Here is a 22267-nt window from a genome sequence, read left to right as displayed (position 1 = left end):
GGGAGCAGAGGTGTGGTGGAAAGAGAGAGAGAGAGAGATATGGTGCTCGACAGTGGTGCGGCGGTAGAGCTTGGTTTGCGGCGGAAAGGGGTGGGAGAAGGCTGTGCCGCGACGAAGGAAGGAGGCGAAGGGAGGAGGGTGCAGGTTGGGGGAGATGGGTGCTGGGGGAGAGGGTGTTGGGGTGGGGGGATGAATGAATGTGTAATGTGGGGATGGGGTAGGGGTGTATATCTGTGTATAATATTTGGGTACTGAAATTGTAATTATTTACAAAAATACCATTGATTTCTAGTTTTCATTTTAAGGAGATTTCTAGTGGAACAACACTCTCTATATATAACATATTCTCAATTAGATTATGAGTCTTCTAATATTGAAAATGCTAAGTATCCAAATTGACTCTCATGGCTGTTCCAAATAAATTAATACGGTGAGCATTGTAAAATCGGAAATCGGATAAAATTGGTAGAGTTCCCGATTTATAATTAATTAAAAATCAGTAATTAATCGGAAAGATTAATCGGAATAAAAATTTAATGTATTATAATATTAAATTATATTAAAATATATTATGATTATATTAGTTATTTATTACCAAATATATATTTATTGTATCACAATTTCTCTATTTATTCATATTTAAATAATATAATATTTTAATTTTAACTAATAATTATATATACTCCGATAAAGAAAAACTTGTACGGTTTAATCGGATTTCAAAAATCAAATCGATCAGATACCTTACGGAGAATTAATCGAGAATTAATCAATTAAATCGGGAATTTTTAAAACACCGTATATAGTTGGTAACTTTTCTAATAATTATAAAATATGACACATGCACACATATTAAAATCATCAAGTGTTTAGTCAAATTTTTTGCGAACCAATATAATGGTACTTTGTATAAATCAAATCTAAAAGAGTAGATTTTGAAAGAGTATTTCTGGTTATTATCATCATCATTTTATTGGTCGTTATTTTGGGATAAAAAAAGTCATACATGCATTTACTTGTTTCTATAGATCTAAAATGAAAATGGAGAATATTATAATTGGACACACTCAACAAATAAACAAAATAAAAATTTGGCGTAACTAGCAAGAAAGGAGGAATAAATAAAATGAGGGCTTGGTGCGGGTAAGTCGACATTGTTTGAACTATTATATATAGGTTAGGGTTTCTAACTAAATATCATTGAGGTAAAATTAATAACAAAATCTAATTTTAATTTCTCTCAAAATCTCCCCGTACATAAATCTGCGCGTTTAAAAAGAACGACCCTGGTAAGTTTATAATATTTTCATCCCAAGATCTAGTAGTTTGGAAGTAGTGTCTCCGAAAGCCATAGCCATGAAGAAAGGTGGAGTTACAGTGGACAGCAGCCTTATTTTCGAGAAAGAAACCCAACTTACTGTTCACAAGACTTGTCTTTTCTTTGCCGGCGATGGCTTTACCGTTTATGATACCTCCGGTGACATTGTTTTCCGAGTCGAATCTTATGCTATAAGTGTTCGTGACCACGCCGAAATCGTTCTCATGGACCCCCTTGGTCGCTGCCTCCTCACCGTTCGCCGCAAGGTACAATAGCAATAGCTCTCCTCCATCCATTTTTATGCAAGAGTCAACCCAAAAGGCCATCCATTTTTTATACAAGAGTCATCCCAAAAGGCTTAACCATATTAGATAACACCTGAAATAAACTTATATGTATGTTGACTGTATACTGAAAACAAGAAAATATTTCACTGTATAAACTGCTTCACTTAGCTTGACAAAGAAACGATTACAAGTACTTAAATAGAACTCCACATGCAGGTGGTAACTACTACTAACAGAATTGCCTAACTAACTCCTACCTGATAAGCATTGTTTTATTGATACATCTACTCTCCTAGAAACTCGCCAACAAACTAATAGATAACTCAGAGCAAACTAAACTAATGACTAAAACTCCTAACAAACGACTGAGTCTTATTCAGACATTAAATACTAAGTTTAGATTAACTAAATTCCAACACATTCTCCCCTTAATCTAAACTTATTTCGCCAGATTCTTCATTCCAAGCAGGCTCCTCATTTCTTCGAACTTCGCTGTTGCCATAGCTTTGGTAAGTATGTCTGCACATTGCTTGTCAGAGCTGATATGATTGATCACAATCTCTCCACGTTCCACACATTCACGAATGAAATGGTAACGCACATCTATGTGCTTGCTGCGTCCATGAAAAACAGGATTTTTCGCCAGGTCTATAGCTGACTTGTTATCAATATAAAGATTCACTGGACCAGGGGTAGTATCAGTAATATGACTCAACAATTTTTGCAACCAGATACCTTGACACGCTGCTGCAGTTGCAGCCATAAACTCTGCTTCGCAGGTGGACAATGCTACGCACCTCTGCTTCTGTGATATCCAGGTTATCAGATTCTCACTGAGATAAAAAACCATTCCACCTGTACTCCGTCTATCTCCACAGCTGCTCGCATAATCACTGTCCGAAAAAACCAGTTAGCATATGATTCCCAAAACCCCTTGCATATCTCAGACCATACTCCAGCGTCCCTCTGACATAACGCAGCACCCTTTTCACTGCGTTCAAGTGTAATTGTGTAGGTTTCTCCATAAAACGACTTATTGATCCCACAACAAATGAGATGTCCGGTCTGGTATGTACCAGGTATCGCAGACCACCTATCAAACTTCTAAACATGGTCGGATCAACAGCTTTTCCAGTTTCATCCTTATGCAGCGTGATTTTCGGATCCATGGGATATTTTGTCTCGTTACAGTCTTGCATCCCTGCCTTTTCCAACAATTTCTTCGCATAGGCTGTTTGCTTCAACTCGATGCACCCCTTTCTTTGCTCAACCTCTATACCAAGATAATATGCTAACTTTCCTAAGTCACTCATATCAAATTCACTACGCATCTGTTCTTTAAACTCAATTATATTAGCAACATTTGTTCCCGTTACTAACAAGTCATCAACATACACACCAACAATCAAAGACTCATTACCGTCTCGTTTCGTGTAAACAGCATGTTCATAGGGGCACTTAACAAACCCCAATTCTTCAAGAAATTTCTTCAGACGGGCATACCAAGCTCTTGGAGCTTGTCGTAAACCATACAATGCCTTCAATAATTTATAAACCTTGTATTCCTCATTTTTCTTCTCATACCCTTGTGGCTGCTTCACATACACTTCTTCTTGAATATCTCCATTCAAAAAGGCAGACTTAACATCCAAATGATGAACTACCCATCCATTTCTTGCAGCCAATGCCAATAAAAGACGCACGGTTTCTAGCCTCGTGACCGGAGCAAATGCCTCTTCGAAGTCTCTGCCTTGTTTTTGAACGTAACCTTTGGCGACAAGCCTCGCCTTATATTTTGTAATCACCCCGTTTGCATCTCTTTTAATTTTGTACACCCATTTTAGACCAATAGCTCGGTGTCCTGGTGGCAACTCAGTCAATACCCAGGTTTTGTTTTTTTCGATCGATTCCAGTTCACTTTCCATGGCCTTCTTCCATTCGATTTCCTGAGATGCTTCTTCAAAATTACTGGGTTCCTCAACACTCAACAGTAGTAAGTCATCTGCGATTTCAAGTTGCTCAGTATCATCATATATGTCACTAAGCAGCCTGAAGTTTCGTGGTGTACTACTAGTCGTGGTTGAGCCTGCAGTTGAGCCTGCACTTTCTACACTTGCAGTTGAATCAGAAGTCTGTGCTATGCTGGATTGTGTTGGTGTTGCAGGCTCATATTCATCGGATGACTCTTGCACATCTTCTTGGTGGGTAGTCTGAACAACAACATTTCCTGCAGAGGGGTCAACTATCTCTGGGAACTTCACGTCCCTACCTTCTGTCTCTTCCCAACTCCAAAACTTTCTTTCTTGAAACACTATGTCTCTACTTACATGCAGCGTTCTGTGGTTTGGATCATATAATCGACTTGCTTTTGTCCCTGGTTCCTTTCCCAAGTACACCACCATTTTGCTTCGATCATCTAGTTTGCTGGTGTGCACTGACGGTGTTTTCATGTATGCAACACATCCAAACATCTTAATATGACTCAGGTCTGGTTTACGGCCACTCCAAGCTTCATGTGGGGTCCTTCCCTTTAGCACTTTGGTTGGCAGGCGATTCAGAAGATATACTGAGTGGCGGACTGCCTCGCCCCACATATAGGATGGCATATTTGAACTTTTGAGTATGCTTCTTGTCATTGCTGCTACTGTACGGTTCCTTCGCTCCACAACTCCATTTTGTTGTGGAGTGTATGGAGCCGTATAGTGTCTCTGAATACCCACTTCATCACAAAACGAGCGAAATTCAAGACTACAGAACTCGCCTCCTCTATCAGTTCTCAGAATTTTAATTTTACTCTCCGTTCCTCTTTCAACTAGTGCTTTGAATTTTTTGAATGTCTCAAATGCTTCATCTTTTGTTTTCAACATATAAACCCACATTTTACGAGTACAATCATCGACAAAGAGGAGAAAGTATTTATTACCTGCCAAAGTTGAAGGAGATATGGGTCCACATAAATCTGCATAAATCAACTCCAATGGCTTCTTTGCAATGAATAATGCCTTACATGGGAATGGTTTTCGTGCCTGCTTCGACATTAGACAACCTTCACAGTTTTTCTTTGGCTGCATAAACTTAGGAATTCCCAGTGCCAATTCTTCCCTTGACATTAACTCCATGGCTTTAAAATTTACATGACCAAGGCGGTTATGCCACAGCCATGTTTCTTCCTCCACTTTGGACAACCCGCACACTGGTTTACTTTCTTCAAGGCTGATCCTGTACAACCTGTTCGCAGACCTCTGCACTCTCATGAGCAATGCACCTCCTTGATTATAAACCCTCAGCTGATCTTCTTCAAGGATCACTTTACTACCCTCCTCCGACAGTTGACCCAGACTGAGTATATTATTACACAACGTTGGTATATAATATACATCCCGTACACTCCATTCCTCACCGTTCTTGCACATGAATGAAATCACTCCTTTTCCTCGAATAGTAACTGTTGATCCGTCCCCGAATTTGACTTGTCCCGTGATTCTCTCGTCCAATTCTTTGAATTTTCCGCGATCTCCTGTCATGTGTTGACTAGCACCGTTGTCAAGGTACCACATCTGCGACATTTTCCTCTCCTCGCTTCTTTTACTGAGTACAGGATCTACTTTCTCTTCATTCAGCAGGACCATTCCACCTTTTTTACCATCGCACTCCATAAGTAACAAGGCTGGCTCATCCTCTTCAGCTTGAGTCATGTTCACTTCTGGTTTGTATTCCTTTTCCTTACGTGGCTTACGACACTCATAAGCAAAGTGACCATACACCCCGCAGTTGTAGCATTTTACAGCACTTTTATCACGGGTTCCGCGTCCACCATTTCTTCCTCGTGGATCAGCCCATCGAGTCTTTTGTGTTCCTGATCCTTCACCTCCATTCTTATTTGTTTTACTCATCCACTCTTCTCTAGTCAACAATAATTTTCCACCCGTATTTTCTCTTTTCGACCATTCCTCCTCAGTAAGCATTAGTTGTCCTCCTCCACCATCATTCTGGCCTCTGATCCGTTCCTCGTGTGCTTTCAGCGATCCAACGGCCTCTTCGACGGTCATCTTTTCAAAGTCTCCGAACTGCTCAATTGTAGACACAATTTGCAGATACTTGCCCGGCATTGCACGAAGCAGTCTCTTCACAACATAGCTTTCAGAAATTCCCTCACCCAGAGCTCGGATATTTGTCACCAATCCATTTAATTTCATGCAGAAATCATCCAGTTGATCTGACTCCTTCATCCGCAGAGTTTCAAACTCGCTCTTCAAGGTCTGAACCTTGGCTTTCTTCACACGATCCGCACCTTGACACATAGTCCTTATCGCTTCCCACGCCTCTTTTGCAGTCTTCTTCTCAGCCACGGATAATAAGATATCCTCAGGTATACTTTGATATATCACAGCGAGAGCGATCTGGTCGTGCTTCTCATCAACAGCAGTTTCATCTCCTTTGCTGATCTCCACAGCGTCCCACACGCCATGCGCCTTCATGAAGGTCTTCATTTTCAGGGACCATGCAGTATAATTACTCCTGGCCAACATAGGATAGTTCAAACCCAGTGCTCCCTCTTTCAGCTTTGTCTTTTCCGTAGTCATCTTTGGCATATATTTGGGCATACAACGAGACAACCTGGCTCTGATACCAGATATTAGATAACACCTGAAATAAACTTATATGTATGTTGACTGTATACTGAAAACAAGAAAATATTTCACTGTATAAACTGCTTCACTTAGCTTGACAAAGAAACGATTACAAGTACTTAAATAGAACTCCACATGCAGGTGGTAACTACTACTAACAGAATTGCCTAACTAACTCCTACCTGATAAGCATTGTTTTATTGATACATCTACTCTCCTAGAAACTCGCCAACAAACTAATAGATAACTCAGAGCAAACTAAACTAATGACTAAAACTCCTAACAAACGACTGAGTCTTATTCAGACATTAAATACTAAGTTTAGATTAACTAAATTCCAACAAACCAAGACTCTAAAATTTTAAATATCCTTAATATTTTGATGTTAACTGGGTCTAATAAAAAAATTGCAGTGAGTTTTAACTTAAAATTGAGAGTAAAAAAGTCATCTCAGCCTGATTTCAGCCTGGCCCCAGGAAACATTAGTTCTATTACGTACATGCAACTATATATAAAATGTAATTCCAGTGAATAAAATTTGAAAATTTTAATGATCCTTTGTTGTAATATTAGAGACCCAGTTTGCATCAAAGATGGGAGGGATTTGTGGGGGAGAGATTAGAGGGACACAAGGCAATATTCAGCGTGCGAAGATCTTCGATGATTGGTCGATCAAGCGTGACAGTGGAGGTTTACAACTCCACAGGGGATGAGTACCAGATTGAAGGATCAATAGCACAGCGTTGCTGTACCATATTTGACGGAGCCAAGTCACCAATGGCGGAGATTAAACGAAAAGTTGACTACACTAGTGAAACTGTGTTTGGGAAAGAAGTCTTCTCACTGTTCCTCAAGCCTGGATTTGATGCTGCTTTTGCTATGGCTCTAGTTCTCGTTCTTGATCAAATCAACGCTGATGATGGTTCTGATGATGATACTGGGTCCGATTTGGACACCACAGGCCAAGATTAAATCTTTTTCTTCTTTGGTAAACATGTCAAGTACTTTTTAATAATGTTTTAAAAATGTATGTGAGAGCATCCAATTATATCTCCCTAACACGGTGAATCTCCCCGAAATTCATTAACTAAACAGATTGTCCAAGTGTGTGATCTCTAATAATATTAATCTTTAAGCTTGGGTGTTGTGACCTGTGATTTCAAGTTCTAAAACTGAGCTAATAAGTGATAGTGCTTTTGGAAATTGTAAGTTGGAAACACAGAACCAAGAAAAGGTTTTAAATTTTTCCTATCTTGTAAGATTATCCTTGGGAGAATGAATCAGCTGTAACTCTTTTTCTTGTATCTCATTAAAAATTTTGTATAAATAATTGTTAGCGGTAATTGATAAGTGATAACAATGTTAAATCATTTAAACAATTATTTAATCGGATTATAAATCAAATTTCAAAAAAAATATTTTTAAGCACTATTAAGAAAAGGTATAGTATTTAGAAAAACTGATATTCACATTTTGCAAAAAACAGTATATATTTGACTATCAAAACTTGTAGGGAATATCAATTTTTTAGCTCATCGTAAAAATACTATGAAATAGTAATTTAAATTTTGTAACATTATTTTAGCTATTGATATTTTTTCAAGGTTTATATACGTTGACAGGACGAAACTACCCTCTCCTAGTAGGCTGCTGGAGTCTTTGTAAAATGTGTATACACTAAATAAAAATTATCATGGATGTTAGACATATTAATTGTCTTGTATTTTTAACACAAATTTGCAACATATATCATTAAAATCAATACTTACTCAAGAAATCTTTTATGGACAGATATGTTAATATATTATTTTTGAAAAATCTAAATTGTTTTATTATTATTATGATTAGCTAAACAAGGAGCGTTCATTTAATATATCAATGTTTTATTATCAATTAAACTAGATACTAATTATATAACAATAGTATATTTAACTGAATTAAGACTTGCTGTTAGGCCTGTTAATGGAGCGAAAATCCAACCCGATCCGATCCGAGGCCATTTTAGTGGATATGGATCGACCTATTAAAAATCCGATCCGAGATCCGATCCGATAAGAAAAATACGATTATAAGTGGAGCGAATGTTAGGCCGATCTGATCCGTTAATAACTCGATCCGGTTTATATATATATATATAATGTAATAAAAATATTTTTTAATAATTCTAATTTTAAACGTATTATGCTCGAGTGAAGTCCCATTATCTATATTTCGTTCAGTTCGGTCTCTATAGTCTAGATCATTAATAAAGCCCTAGTTCTTTTACATTTTAGAGTCGCATAACCCAAGTTTCAATTCACATAACATTTTCAATTCCAAGTCTCGTTATCCTCGAGTCAAGTCCCATTATCCTCGAGTCAAGTTCCATTATCTATATTTCGTTCGGTTCGATCTCTATAATCTAGTCCATTTCTATAACCCTAGTTCTTTTACATTTTAGAGCCGCATAACCCAGGTTTCAATTCATACAATACATTCATTTTGCAATATCAATTTTTTTCATTGTTAAAATTAAAATATTGTACAATCCAATAGTATGTTTGTTTCAAAAAGTGAATTTTAGTTCGTAATTTATCTTTGGACTTCGTTATATTCTACTTGTATTTTAATATTTTTAAAATTGTCAATTTTAAATATTTTTGTAATAATTGAAGTTAAAAAAATAAATATACATAAATGGAGCGAATATCCGATCCGAAATTCATGATCCGAACGGATCCGGATATGGATCGGTTTATAAAAAGTCTGGAGCTGATCCGAATCCGAATCCGAAAAGATAAATAACCATGAATATGAATTTAGGTCGATTTAATCCAAACTTAATTCATTGACGAGCGTACTTGCTCGTATAGTTTATCATCTCTTTATGGAGTGTTATATTTTTTTTATAAGAATTCCGTATAAAAGGTTGTGGTAGAATACATTAAAATTATTCTTACTTGAGCTAAAGGGCATAGACTTGCTGTTTATTTTCAAATTTTCTAGATTAGTAGCCTCACATGCAAAGACACTGGTTATGAACTTGTGATCAAAATTAGACAGGTCAAGTGACTTATTTTAATGGAAAAGATAAATATCACTTCTGATTATGACAGATATTTTAGTTATATCATCTTGAAATAAGGTGTAATTTGAGACGAGAGTTTGTATTTATTAAATTTGAATTTAAACTTTTTTTATCGAGTCGAATCAAGCTAAAAAAAATTGAACCTAAAAATTATGTTCGGACTCAACTCGTAGAATAAACGAGTCGAGTTCGAATTGTTTGCGAGTTTCTGAGCTTATCAATGTTTTCATTGATTTTTTCGAGTTTTTCGAATTTTTTCTCGAGTTTTCAAGTTTATCTCAGTTTAACAAGAACTTTTTAATGTGCTCCCATAGGAAGGTATTAGAGTATTATGCCTGTATTAGAGTCAACATTGTCAGGTATATTTTAATATATGTTGTTACAGATAATTTAGGAGGTTTGATTAATTCTTGGGGATAGTTAATTAAGGAGTTCATTACTTGCAGTATATAAATAAAAAAGTAAATGTGCTCCTTATTATTAGTAGTATTTACGGATCATGTATTTAGAGTCAGGTTAATAACCAAGTTAAATCAAATAAGTTACTTAACATAGGTTGTTTGGTCATGAACATGGTGTTGTCTAATATATAATATATAATTATTTGATTTAATAGTTTACTGAATCAACTTGTACATGCCCAGGTTTTTGGTCTTAGATATTTTTATCTATCCATTCTTTATATTCATTACTAGATAAATTTAAAGTAATAGATGTTTCGATTAAGTGAACTTGTCCCCTAAATGTGTAGTCGGGTATATTTAATCATGCTGATGGGGATCATGCACTTTATTTAAAAGTATAAATAAAAACATGTGTTAATAACAAATTATATTTGTATCTAGATCGAGGTCGGGAAATTTAGCGGATCATTTGCGGATTTCGGATTTTGTTAGTATTAGAGTTTGCGACTTGCAAGGTACGGATTCTGACCCCTTTTTATTCAACGCTACTCCTCTTAGCATTTAGAAATATTTGATTCATTCAGTTCTTCTGTATCCTGCTCATTCAATATTTGATTTGACTTTTTCTAAAATTATTTAAAATTGATTTGGAAATTTTAAATATCTGTTTATGCGGTATTCAAAATTTATCTATGACACCCTCTGTTTTGGAAATTTAAATTAATTGTCTTAGGTGATTTTAAATTTGCGAGAATATCTTTATTTGAACCCTTAGAGATATAGGATATACCGAGTTAACCAGCTGTAGGGGTACTACAGCCATGTCATTGCGGCACCAGTGACATGACACTTCCGTGACAGTGTGATTGATCACGACGTATCCTTCTGTTAGCTCTTGGGAGGAGCTTTTGCGCATTTGATATTTGTTCAGGATACGTTGGTGCACCCAGAGTTTGATTTGTGATTTGATTTATGGTGACGTTGTATATGCCGTACACATTGTCCATTCTGTTGCATACATTAGGTACCCAATGATGTGTGTTTTTGTATCTGTTCTGATCTCGGTATGAAATATCCTAACCTCTCATTGTTTCAGCCTTACTTATTTTTAAAATTGTTCTTTTATTATAAATTGCTGATTATTTATTTCTGATCTCTTTGTTTATAAATTATATTCCAAATCCGTACTGGGCGTTTGGCTCATGCCGTATTCTTTTTCTGGCAGGTGCTTAGGGGGATCTGGGACTGTGTGATGGAGAGTTACCCCTTTTATTGATTAGGATTTCAGACTTTATCAGTATTTATATTTAATTATTTATTTGGAGAATACAGAATCGATATTATTGGTTTAGAAATTTTGGAGATTTAATATTATTTTAGAAATTTTAGATTGTTAAATTATTGTTAGAAATATATTAGGGCTCTGTTTGCAGGTTTATGGATTTTAAGTAATATCTCATTTTATTAATAAAAGGGGATGTTACAATAATACAGATACTTGAAAATTTAATAAATTAATTATGCTAAAATGTGTCAGTTGGATTATCAAGTAATAATAATATATATTTTTAACGATAATGTACTCATAATGAACTTATGTAGTTTATTTTTTAGTTTAATTTGACTGAAACTCCAAAAAAATATAAAAAATATATATTTTTAATGTTTTAATTTTTGGCGAACCCCCGCACCCGCATTCATTCTTCCTAGGTTAAAAGTCATATTTAATCGAGACCTCCAATTTAATAGCAGAGCAAGTATTGGTTTTACAAGCGGAGCTAGTTTATCACAAAGCGATATATCATCATCGTACCCAATAATATGTGTGTATGTAGTTCAAGTTTATCCAGACAAAAGTTTATGGAAATGCACAAAATTGGGAAATAAAACTTTTGCCCGGATAAACTTGATTTGATATATATATATATATATATATATATATATATATATATATATATATATATATATATATATATATATATACAAGCCTAAAACCCGTGCAGACGCACAGATTGTTTTTGATATTATATATTTTTAATTTAAATTGAAGTAAAAAATTTAAGTTATGAAATTTATTTATTAAAAACTTTTAATAATATAATTTAATAATAATTTTAAATATATACGTGTATAATTTAGTGATATTTTTGTTTAAAAAAATATCTCTGATTGACTGAAAAATAGGTATATTTATCAAAGATAATTATGTTTTAATTAAAAGGTAAATTTTTGCTAACATCAATAGAATACGGATTATCTTTAGTTTTAGTTCAATTTGTTCAAGCTCAGATTAATGGTAAAAACTTTTATGTATCAATGGTAAAAAATTATGCTAACCGCTATAAAAGTACTTTTAATTTATTATAGTTTTTCTAATTATTTTCTTATTTTAATTTTGATTTATCATGAATCAATTGTATAATTATTTTTAGCTCCGATGAATGACAAATATTGATTTAGTTTAGTCCAACACAATTACGGTGACTAAGGAACCATCCATAAATTTCCATAGACCGAAGAAAACCTATAATTATATAAACCTAATTGTACAGACAAATCTATTATTTTTTATAATTTTGTTTTAGTCTGAGACTATAAATCCAACTAATTATATGCAATATATTTTTATTTTTTTATTTAAGATTGGATTAATAATAAAATTTTGTTTGGCGTGGCCCGAGTGAATATTATATATTATTTTGTTTAAACGAAGACCATTAAATATATTGTATATCTATTTATATTTATATAAGTCTATTGTAAATATTGATCTATTTATGATAGTGTTTATTTTTATATATTACTATAATTACGGTGACCACACCAACTACAAACCAAACTTTCATTATTTCGTCTTTAATATAATAGTATAGATAGGCCTTTACTCCGTGGAGAATGTGGAGAACCGTTGTTTTTATTATTGAATCTCATCAGAAATTGTAAAATTTTATTTTAAAAAATAAAAAATTTGATGGTAATCTAGAATAATAAATATAATAAAAAAGTTAACAATTAAAATTTGATAAAATTACTTAATTTTAAATTTGATTCTACAGTTCAATAATTTTTAATAAGTGTGATACTACTGTGATTCTATTATGGAACCAATTTAAATCTTTTTAATAATTTTAATGATTTTTAAATAAAAATTTTGTAACTTCGATTTTTAACTTGATAATTAAAATTTATAATTATAAATGATTAAAATAAAATAAATTATATATTTTATATTTTTTTAAATAATGGTTCTCCACGATTCTCCATATAAGAGAATACTATGCGGAGGTTTACCCTATATATATATATAGAGAGAGTGTGTTGTTCCACTAGAAATCTCCTTAAAATGAAAACTAGGAATTAATGGTATTTTTGTAAATAATTACAATTTCAGTACCCAAATATTATACACATATATACACCCCTACCTCATCCCCACCATTGCACATTCATTCATCCCCCCACCCCAACACCCATCTCCCCCAACCTGCACCCTCCTCCCCTCGCCTCCTTCCTCCGTCGCGGCACAACCTTCTCCCACCCCTTTCCGCCGCAAACCAAGCTCTACCGCTACCGCACCTGTCGAGCACCATATATATATATATATATATATATATATCTTTCCACCACACTCTGCTCCCTCTAGTTATCACTTAAATTTACCGTGTCCTTTCATCTCCTTAGCCCACTCAAACTTCCGATCTACCCACTACCCCTCCCTAACCCCGCACAACTTCCGCCCCGCCACCTCGCCGGTGACAGATTTGTTCATCTCTTTTCCCTCTTTTACCAAACCAGATTCAATATAAAAGTTTATATCTATTATCAATAAAAACTCCACCCTGTGCAGATTTGATTTTGTACATAAAAGTAATTTTTAATAATTGTGTTGGTGAAGACATGTAGGTAATAAAAATATGGTGATTTTTATTATAATGTTGGTGGTCGGAACTAATCAATGGAGCTGATGACCGGATTTGGTAGCCGGAAATAATGGCTGGATATGTTGATTTTTATTTCATGTTGGTGATTTTTTGTATTCTGGTGGCCGGATATGGTGATATTTATTTTCCGATGGTGATTTTTTTATTTTTCAGATGTGGTGATTTTAATTTTCCGGTGATAATTCATTTTTTGGGAATGATTTTTCATTTTGGTGGTTATTTTCCGGCTCAAATAGAAATAACTCTTAAAATGAAAACTAGAAATAACTTTTTAAATTTACATTATGCTTCCTTTATTTTTAAAACTTATATTATGCCCCCCTAATTCACACAATAATTTTCTTAATTTTACATTTTAGTCCCCTAAATAAGTAATGACCCCCAACAGACATCAGCAGAGACCCCACTGCCACGTCATTGCCATGTCAACAGTGCGACCCACTGCAACGTCATCACCGGAAAATAACCACTAAAATGAAAAATCATTCCCAAAAAATGAATCATCACCGGAAAATTAAAATCACCACATCTGAAAAATAAAAAATCACCATCGGAAAATAAATATCACCATATCCGGCCACCAGAATACAAAAAATACCAACATGAAACAAAAATCAACACATCTAGCCATTGTTTCCGGCTACCAAATCTGATCATCAGTTCCATTGATTAATTCCGACCACCAACATTATAATAAAAGTCACCATATTTTTATTACCAACATGTCTTCACCAACACAATTATTAAAAATTACTTTTATGTACAAAATCAAATCTGCACAGGGTGGAGTTTTTATTGATAATAGATTTAAATTTTTTTTTAAATCTGGTTTGGTAAAAGAGGGAAAAGAGATGAACAAATCTGTCACCGGTGAGGTGGCGGGGCGGAGGTTGTGCGGGGTTAGGGAGGGGTAGTGGGTAGATCAGAAGTTTGAGTGGATTAAGGAGATAAAAGGACACGGTAAATTTAAGTGATAACTAGAGGGAGCAGAGGTGTGGTGGAAAGAGAGAGAGAGAGAGATATGGTGCTCGACAGTGGTGCGGCGGTAGAGCTTGGTTTGCGGCGGAAAGGGGTGGGAGAAGGCTGTGCCGCGACGAAGGAAGGAGGCGAAGGGAGGAGGGTGCAGGTTGGGGGAGATGGGTGCTGGGGGAGAGGGTGTTGGGGTGGGGGGATGAATGAATGTGTAATGTGGGGATGGGGTAGGGGTGTATATCTGTGTATAATATTTGGGTACTGAAATTGTAATTATTTACAAAAATACCATTGATTTCTAGTTTTCATTTTAAGGAGATTTCTAGTGGAACAACACTCTCTATATATAACATATTCTCAATTAGATTATGAGTCTTCTAATATTGAAAATGCTAAGTATCCAAATTGACTCTCATGGCTGTTCCAAATAAATTAATACGGTGAGCATTGTAAAATCGGAAATCGGATAAAATTGGTAGAGTTCCCGATTTATAATTAATTAAAAATCAGTAATTAATCGGAAAGATTAATCGGAATAAAAATTTAATGTATTATAATATTAAATTATATTAAAATATATTATGATTATATTAGTTATTTATTACCAAATATATATTTATTGTATCACAATTTCTCTATTTATTCATATTTAAATAATATAATATTTTAATTTTAACTAGTAATTATATATACTCCGATAAAGAAAAACTTGTACGGTTTAATCGGATTTCAAAAATCAAATCGATCAGATACCTTACGGAGAATTAATCGAGAATTAATCAATTAAATCGGGAATTTTTAAAACACCGTATATAGTTGGTAACTTTTCTAATAATTATAAAATATGACACATGCACACATATTAAAATCATCAAGTGTTTAGTCAAATTTTTTGCGAACCAATATAATGGTACTTTGTATAAATCAAATCTAAAAGAGTAGATTTTGAAAGAGTATTTCTGGTTATTATCATCATCATTTTATTGGTCGTTATTTTGGGATAAAAAAAGTCATACATGCATTTACTTGTTTCTATAGATCTAAAATGAAAATGGAGAATATTATAATTGGACACACTCAACAAATAAACAAAATAAAAATTTGGCGTAACTAGCAAGAAAGGAGGAATAAATAAAATGAGGGCTTGGTGCGGGTAAGTCGACATTGTTTGAACTATTATATATAGGTTAGGGTTTCTAACTAAATATCATTGAGGTAAAATTAATAACAAAATCTAATTTTAATTTCTCTCAAAATCTCCCCGTACATAAATCTGCGCGTTTAAAAAGAACGACCCTGGTAAGTTTATAATATTTTCATCCCAAGATCTAGTAGTTTGGAAGTAGTGTCTCCGAAAGCCATAGCCATGAAGAAAGGTGGAGTTACAGTGGACAGCAGCCTTATTTTCGAGAAAGAAACCCAACTTACTGTTCACAAGACTTGTCTTTTCTTTGCCGGCGATGGCTTTACCGTTTATGATACCTCCGGTGACATTGTTTTCCGAGTCGAATCTTATGCTATAAGTGTTCGTGACCACGCCGAAATCGTTCTCATGGACCCCCTTGGTCGCTGCCTCCTCACCGTTCGCCGCAAGGTACAATAGCAATAGCTCTCCTCCATCCATTTTTATGCAAGAGTCAACCCAAAAGGCCATCCATTTTTTATACAAGAGTCATCCCAAAAGGCTTAACCATATTAGATAACACCTGAAATAAACTTATATGTATGTTGACTGTATACTGAAAACAAGAAAATATTTCACTGTATAAACTGCTTCACTTAGCTTGACAAAGAAACGATTACAAGTACTTAAATAGAACTCCACATGCAGGTGGTAACTACTACTAACAGAATTGCCTAACTAACTCCTACCTGATAAGCATTGTTTTATTGATACATCTACTCTCCTAGAAACTCGCCAACAAACTAATAGATAACTCAGAGCAAACTAAACTAATGACTAAAACTCCTAACAAACGACTGAGTCTTATTCAGACATTAAATACTAAGTTTAGATTAACTAAATTCCAACACATTCTCCCCTTAATCTAAACTTATTTCGCCAGATTCTTCATTCCAAGCAGGCTCCTCATTTCTTCGAACTTCGCTGTTGCCATAGCTTTGGTAAGTATGTCTGCACATTGCTTGTCAGAGCTGATATGATTGATCACAATCTCTCCACGTTCCACACATTCACGAATGAAATGGTAACGCACATCTATGTGCTTGCTGCGTCCATGAAAAACAGGATTTTTCGCCAGGTCTATAGCTGACTTGTTATCAATATAAAGATTCACTGGACCAGGGGTAGTATCAGTAATATGACTCAACAATTTTTGCAACCAGATACCTTGACACGCTGCTGCAGTTGCAGCCATAAACTCTGCTTCGCAGGTGGACAATGCTACGCACCTCTGCTTCTGTGATATCCAGGTTATCAGATTCTCACTGAGATAAAAAACCATTCCACCTGTACTCCGTCTATCTCCACAGCTGCTCGCATAATCACTGTCCGAAAAACCAGTTAGCATATGATTCCCAAAACCCCTTGCATATCTCAGACCATACTCCAGCGTCCCTCTGACATAACGCAGCACCCTTTTCACTGCGTTCAAGTGTAATTGTGTAGGTTTCTCCATAAAACGACTTATTGATCCCACAACAAATGAGATGTCCGGTCTGGTATGTACCAGGTATCGCAGACCACCTATCAAACTTCTAAACATGGTCGGATCAACAGCTTTTCCAGTTTCATCCTTATGCAGCGTGATTTTCGGATCCATGGGATATTTTGTCTCGTTACAGTCTTGCATCCCTGCCTTTTCCAACAATTTCTTCGCATAGGCTGTTTGCTTCAACTCGATGCACCCCTTTCTTTGCTCAACCTCTATACCAAGATAATATGCTAACTTTCCTAAGTCACTCATATCAAATTCACTACGCATCTGTTCTTTAAACTCAATTATATTAGCAACATTTGTTCCCGTTACTAACAAGTCATCAACATACACACCAACAATCAAAGACTCATTACCGTCTCGTTTCGTGTAAACAGCATGTTCATAGGGGCACTTAACAAACCCCAATTCTTCAAGAAATTTCTTCAGACGGGCATACCAAGCTCTTGGAGCTTGTCGTAAACCATACAATGCCTTCAATAATTTATAAACCTTGTATTCCTCATTTTTCTTCTCATACCCTTGTGGCTGCTTCACATACACTTCTTCTTGAATATCTCCATTCAAAAAGGCAGACTTAACATCCAAATGATGAACTACCCATCCATTTCTTGCAGCCAATGCCAATAAAAGACGCACGGTTTCTAGCCTCGTGACCGGAGCAAATGCCTCTTCGAAGTCTCTGCCTTGTTTTTGAACGTAACCTTTGGCGACAAGCCTCGCCTTATATTTTGTAATCACCCCGTTTGCATCTCTTTTAATTTTGTACACCCATTTTAGACCAATAGCTCGGTGTCCTGGTGGCAACTCAGTCAATACCCAGGTTTTGTTTTTTTCGATCGATTCCAGTTCACTTTCCATGGCCTTCTTCCATTCGATTTCCTGAGATGCTTCTTCAAAATTACTGGGTTCCTCAACACTCAACAGTAGTAAGTCATCTGCGATTTCAAGTTGCTCAGTATCATCATATATGTCACTAAGCAGCCTGAAGTTTCGTGGTGTACTACTAGTCGTGGTTGAGCCTGCAGTTGAGCCTGCACTTTCTACACTTGCAGTTGAATCAGAAGTCTGTGCTATGCTGGATTGTGTTGGTGTTGCAGGCTCATATTCATCGGATGACTCTTGCACATCTTCTTGGTGGGTAGTCTGAACAACAACATTTCCTGCAGAGGGGTCAACTATCTCTGGGAACTTCACGTCCCTACCTTCTGTCTCTTCCCAACTCCAAAACTTTCTTTCTTGAAACACTATGTCTCTACTTACATGCAGCGTTCTGTGGTTTGGATCATATAATCGACTTGCTTTTGTCCCTGGTTCCTTTCCCAAGTACACCACCATTTTGCTTCGATCATCTAGTTTGCTGGTGTGCACTGACGGTGTTTTCATGTATGCAACACATCCAAACATCTTAATATGACTCAGGTCTGGTTTACGGCCACTCCAAGCTTCATGTGGGGTCCTTCCCTTTAGCACTTTGGTTGGCAGGCGATTCAGAAGATATACTGAGTGGCGGACTGCCTCGCCCCACATATAGGATGGCATATTTGAACTTTTGAGTATGCTTCTTGTCATTGCTGCTACTGTACGGTTCCTTCGCTCCACAACTCCATTTTGTTGTGGAGTGTATGGAGCCGTATAGTGTCTCTGAATACCCACTTCATCACAAAACGAGCGAAATTCAAGACTACAGAACTCGCCTCCTCTATCAGTTCTCAGAATTTTAATTTTACTCTCCGTTCCTCTTTAAACTAGTGCTTTGAATTTTTTGAATGTCTCAAATGCTTCATCTTTTGTTTTCAACATATAAACCCACATTTTACGAGTACAATCATCGACAAAGAGGAGAAAGTATTTATTACCTGCCAAAGTTGAAGGAGATATGGGTCCACATAAATCTGCATAAATCAACTCCAATGGCTTCTTTGCAATGAATAATGCCTTACATGGGAATGGTTTTCGTGCCTGCTTCGACATTAGACAACCTTCACAGTTTTTCTTTGGCTGCATAAACTTAGGAATTCCCAGTGCCAATTCTTCCCTTGACATTAACTCCATGGCTTTAAAATTTACATGACCAAGGCGGTTATGCCACAGCCATGTTTCTTCCTCCACTTTGGACAACCCGCACACTGGTTTACTTTCTTCAAGGCTGATCCTGTACAACCTGTTCGCAGACCTCTGCACTCTCATGAGCAATGCACCTCCTTGATTATAAACCCTCAGCTGATCTTCTTCAAGGATCACTTTACTACCCTCCTCCGACAGTTGACCCAGACTGAGTATATTATTACACAACGTTGGTATATAATATACATCCCGTACACTCCATTCCTCACCGTTCTTGCACATGAATGAAATCACTCCTTTTCCTCGAATAGTAACTGTTGATCCGTCCCCGAATTTGACTTGTCCCGTGATTCTCTCGTCCAATTCTTTGAATTTTCCGCGATCTCCTGTCATGTGTTGACTAGCACCGTTGTCAAGGTACCACATCTGCGACATTTTCCTCTCCTCGCTTCTTTTACTGAGTACAGGATCTACTTTCTCTTCATTCAGCAGGACCATTCCACCTTTTTTACCATCGCACTCCATAAGTAACAAGGCTGGCTCATCCTCTTCAGCTTGAGTCATGTTCACTTCTGGTTTGTATTCCTTTTCCTTACGTGGCTTACGACACTCATAAGCAAAGTGACCATACACCCCGCAGTTGTAGCATTTTACAGCACTTTTATCACGGGTTCCGCGTCCACCATTTCTTCCTCGTGGATCAGCCCATCGAGTCTTTTGTGTTCCTGATCCTTCACCTCCATTCTTATTTGTTTTACTCATCCACTCTTCTCTAGTCAACAATAATTTTCCACCCGTATTTTCTCTTTTCGACCATTCCTCCTCAGTAAGCATTAGTTGTCCTCCTCCACCATCATTCTGGCCTCTGATCCGTTCCTCGTGTGCTTTCAGCGATCCAACGGCCTCTTCGACGGTCATCTTTTCAAAGTCTCCGAACTGCTCAATTGTAGACACAATTTGCAGATACTTGCCCGGCATTGCACGAAGCAGTCTCTTCACAACATAGCTTTCAGAAATTCCCTCACCCAGAGCTCGGATATTTGTCACCAATCCATTTAATTTCATGCAGAAATCATCCAGTTGATCTGACTCCTTCATCCGCAGAGTTTCAAACTCGCTCTTCAAGGTCTGAACCTTGGCTTTCTTCACACGATCCGCACCTTGACACATAGTCCTTATCGCTTCCCACGCCTCTTTTGCAGTCTTCTTCTCAGCCACGGATAATAAGATATCCTCAGGTATACTTTGATATATCACAGCGAGAGCGATCTGGTCGTGCTTCTCATCAACAGCAGTTTCATCTCCTTTGCTGATCTCCACAGCGTCCCACACGCCATGCGCCTTCATGAAGGTCTTCATTTTCAGGGACCATGCAGTATAATTACTCCTGGCCAACATAGGATAGTTCAAACCCAGTGCTCCCTCTTTCAGCTTTGTCTTTTCCGTAGTCATCTTTGGCATATATTTGGGCATACAACGAGACAACCTGGCTCTGATACCAGATATTAGATAACACCTGAAATAAACTTATATGTATGTTGACTGTATACTGAAAACAAGAAAATATTTCACTGTATAAACTGCTTCACTTAGCTTGACAAAGAAACGATTACAAGTACTTAAATAGAACTCCACATGCAGGTGGTAACTACTACTAACAGAATTGCCTAACTAACTCCTACCTGATAAGCATTGTTTTATTGATACATCTACTCTCCTAGAAACTCGCCAACAAACTAATAGATAACTCAGAGCAAACTAAACTAATGACTAAAACTCCTAACAAACGACTGAGTCTTATTCAGACATTAAATACTAAGTTTAGATTAACTAAATTCCAACAAACCAAGACTCTAAAATTTTAAATATCCTTAATATTTTGATGTTAACTGGGTCTAATAAAAAAATTGCAGTGAGTTTTAACTTAAAATTGAGAGTAAAAAAGTCATCTCAACCTGATTTCAGCCTGGCCCCAGGAAACATTAGTTCTATTACGTACATGCAACTATATATAAAATGTAATTCCAGTGAATAAAATTTGAAAATTTTAATGATCCTTTGTTGTAATATTAGAGACCCAGTTTGCATCAAAGATGGGAGGGATTTGTGGGGGAGAGATTAGAGGGACACAAGGCAATATTCAGCGTGCGAAGATCTTCGATGATTGGTCGATCAAGCGTGACAGTGGAGGTTTACAACTCCACAGGGGATGAGTACCAGATTGAAGGATCAATAGCACAGCGTTGCTGTACCATATTTGACGGAGCCAAGTCACCAATGGCGGAGATTAAACGAAAAGTTGACTACACTAGTGAAACTGTGTTTGGGAAAGAAGTCTTCTCACTGTTCCTCAAGCCTGGATTTGATGCTGCTTTTGCTATGGCTCTAGTTCTCGTTCTTGATCAAATCAACGCTGATGATGGTTCTGATGATGATACTGGGTCCGATTTGGACACCACAGGCCAAGATTAAATCTTTTTCTTCTTTGGTAAACATGTCAAGTACTTTTTAATAATGTTTTAAAAATGTATGTGAGAGCATCCAATTATATCTCCCTAACACGGTGAATCTCCCCGAAATTCATTAACTAAACAGATTGTCCAAGTGTGTGATCTCTAATAATATTAATCTTTAAGCTTGGGTGTTGTGACCTGTGATTTCAAGTTCTAAAACTGAGCTAATAAGTGATAGTGCTTTTGGAAATTGTAAGTTGGAAACACAGAACCAAGAAAAGGTTTTAAATTTTTCCTATCTTGTAAGATTATCCTTGGGAGAATGAATCAGCTGTAACTCTTTTTCTTGTATCTCATTAAAAATTTTGTATAAATAATTGTTAGCGGTAATTGATAAGTGATAACAATGTTAAATCATTTAAACAATTATTTAATCGGATTATAAATCA

At 36.2% G+C, this 22267-nt stretch overlaps 2 protein-coding genes across 2 annotated transcripts; both read left to right on the top strand.

Moving 5' to 3' along the window:
• Positions 1–1280: 1280 nt before the first annotated feature.
• On the top strand, positions 1281–7328 carry LOC141683267 (protein LURP-one-related 12-like). The gene is made up of 2 exons (XM_074487965.1): positions 1281–1584; positions 6810–7328. Exons 1-2 carry the CDS (start codon positions 1357–1359, stop codon positions 7206–7208), a joined length of 627 nt encoding a protein of 208 aa, XP_074344066.1. The 5' UTR covers positions 1281–1356; the 3' UTR covers positions 7209–7328.
• Positions 7329–15910: 8582 nt separating this feature from the next.
• LOC141683272 (protein LURP-one-related 12-like) lies at positions 15911–21957 on the top strand. The gene is made up of 2 exons (XM_074487968.1): positions 15911–16214; positions 21439–21957. Exons 1-2 carry the CDS (start codon positions 15987–15989, stop codon positions 21835–21837), a joined length of 627 nt encoding a protein of 208 aa, XP_074344069.1. The 5' UTR covers positions 15911–15986; the 3' UTR covers positions 21838–21957.
• The last annotated feature ends 310 nt before the right edge of the window (positions 21958–22267 follow it).

The sequence above is a fragment of the Apium graveolens genome, chromosome 9 (genome assembly GCF_009905375.1).
Source record: "Apium graveolens cultivar Ventura chromosome 9, ASM990537v1, whole genome shotgun sequence".
Classification (NCBI taxonomy): Eukaryota; Viridiplantae; Streptophyta; class Magnoliopsida; order Apiales; family Apiaceae; genus Apium; species Apium graveolens.
Note: the sequence above shows the minus strand (reverse complement) of the source record. Positions and strands in the feature narration are given on the sequence as shown.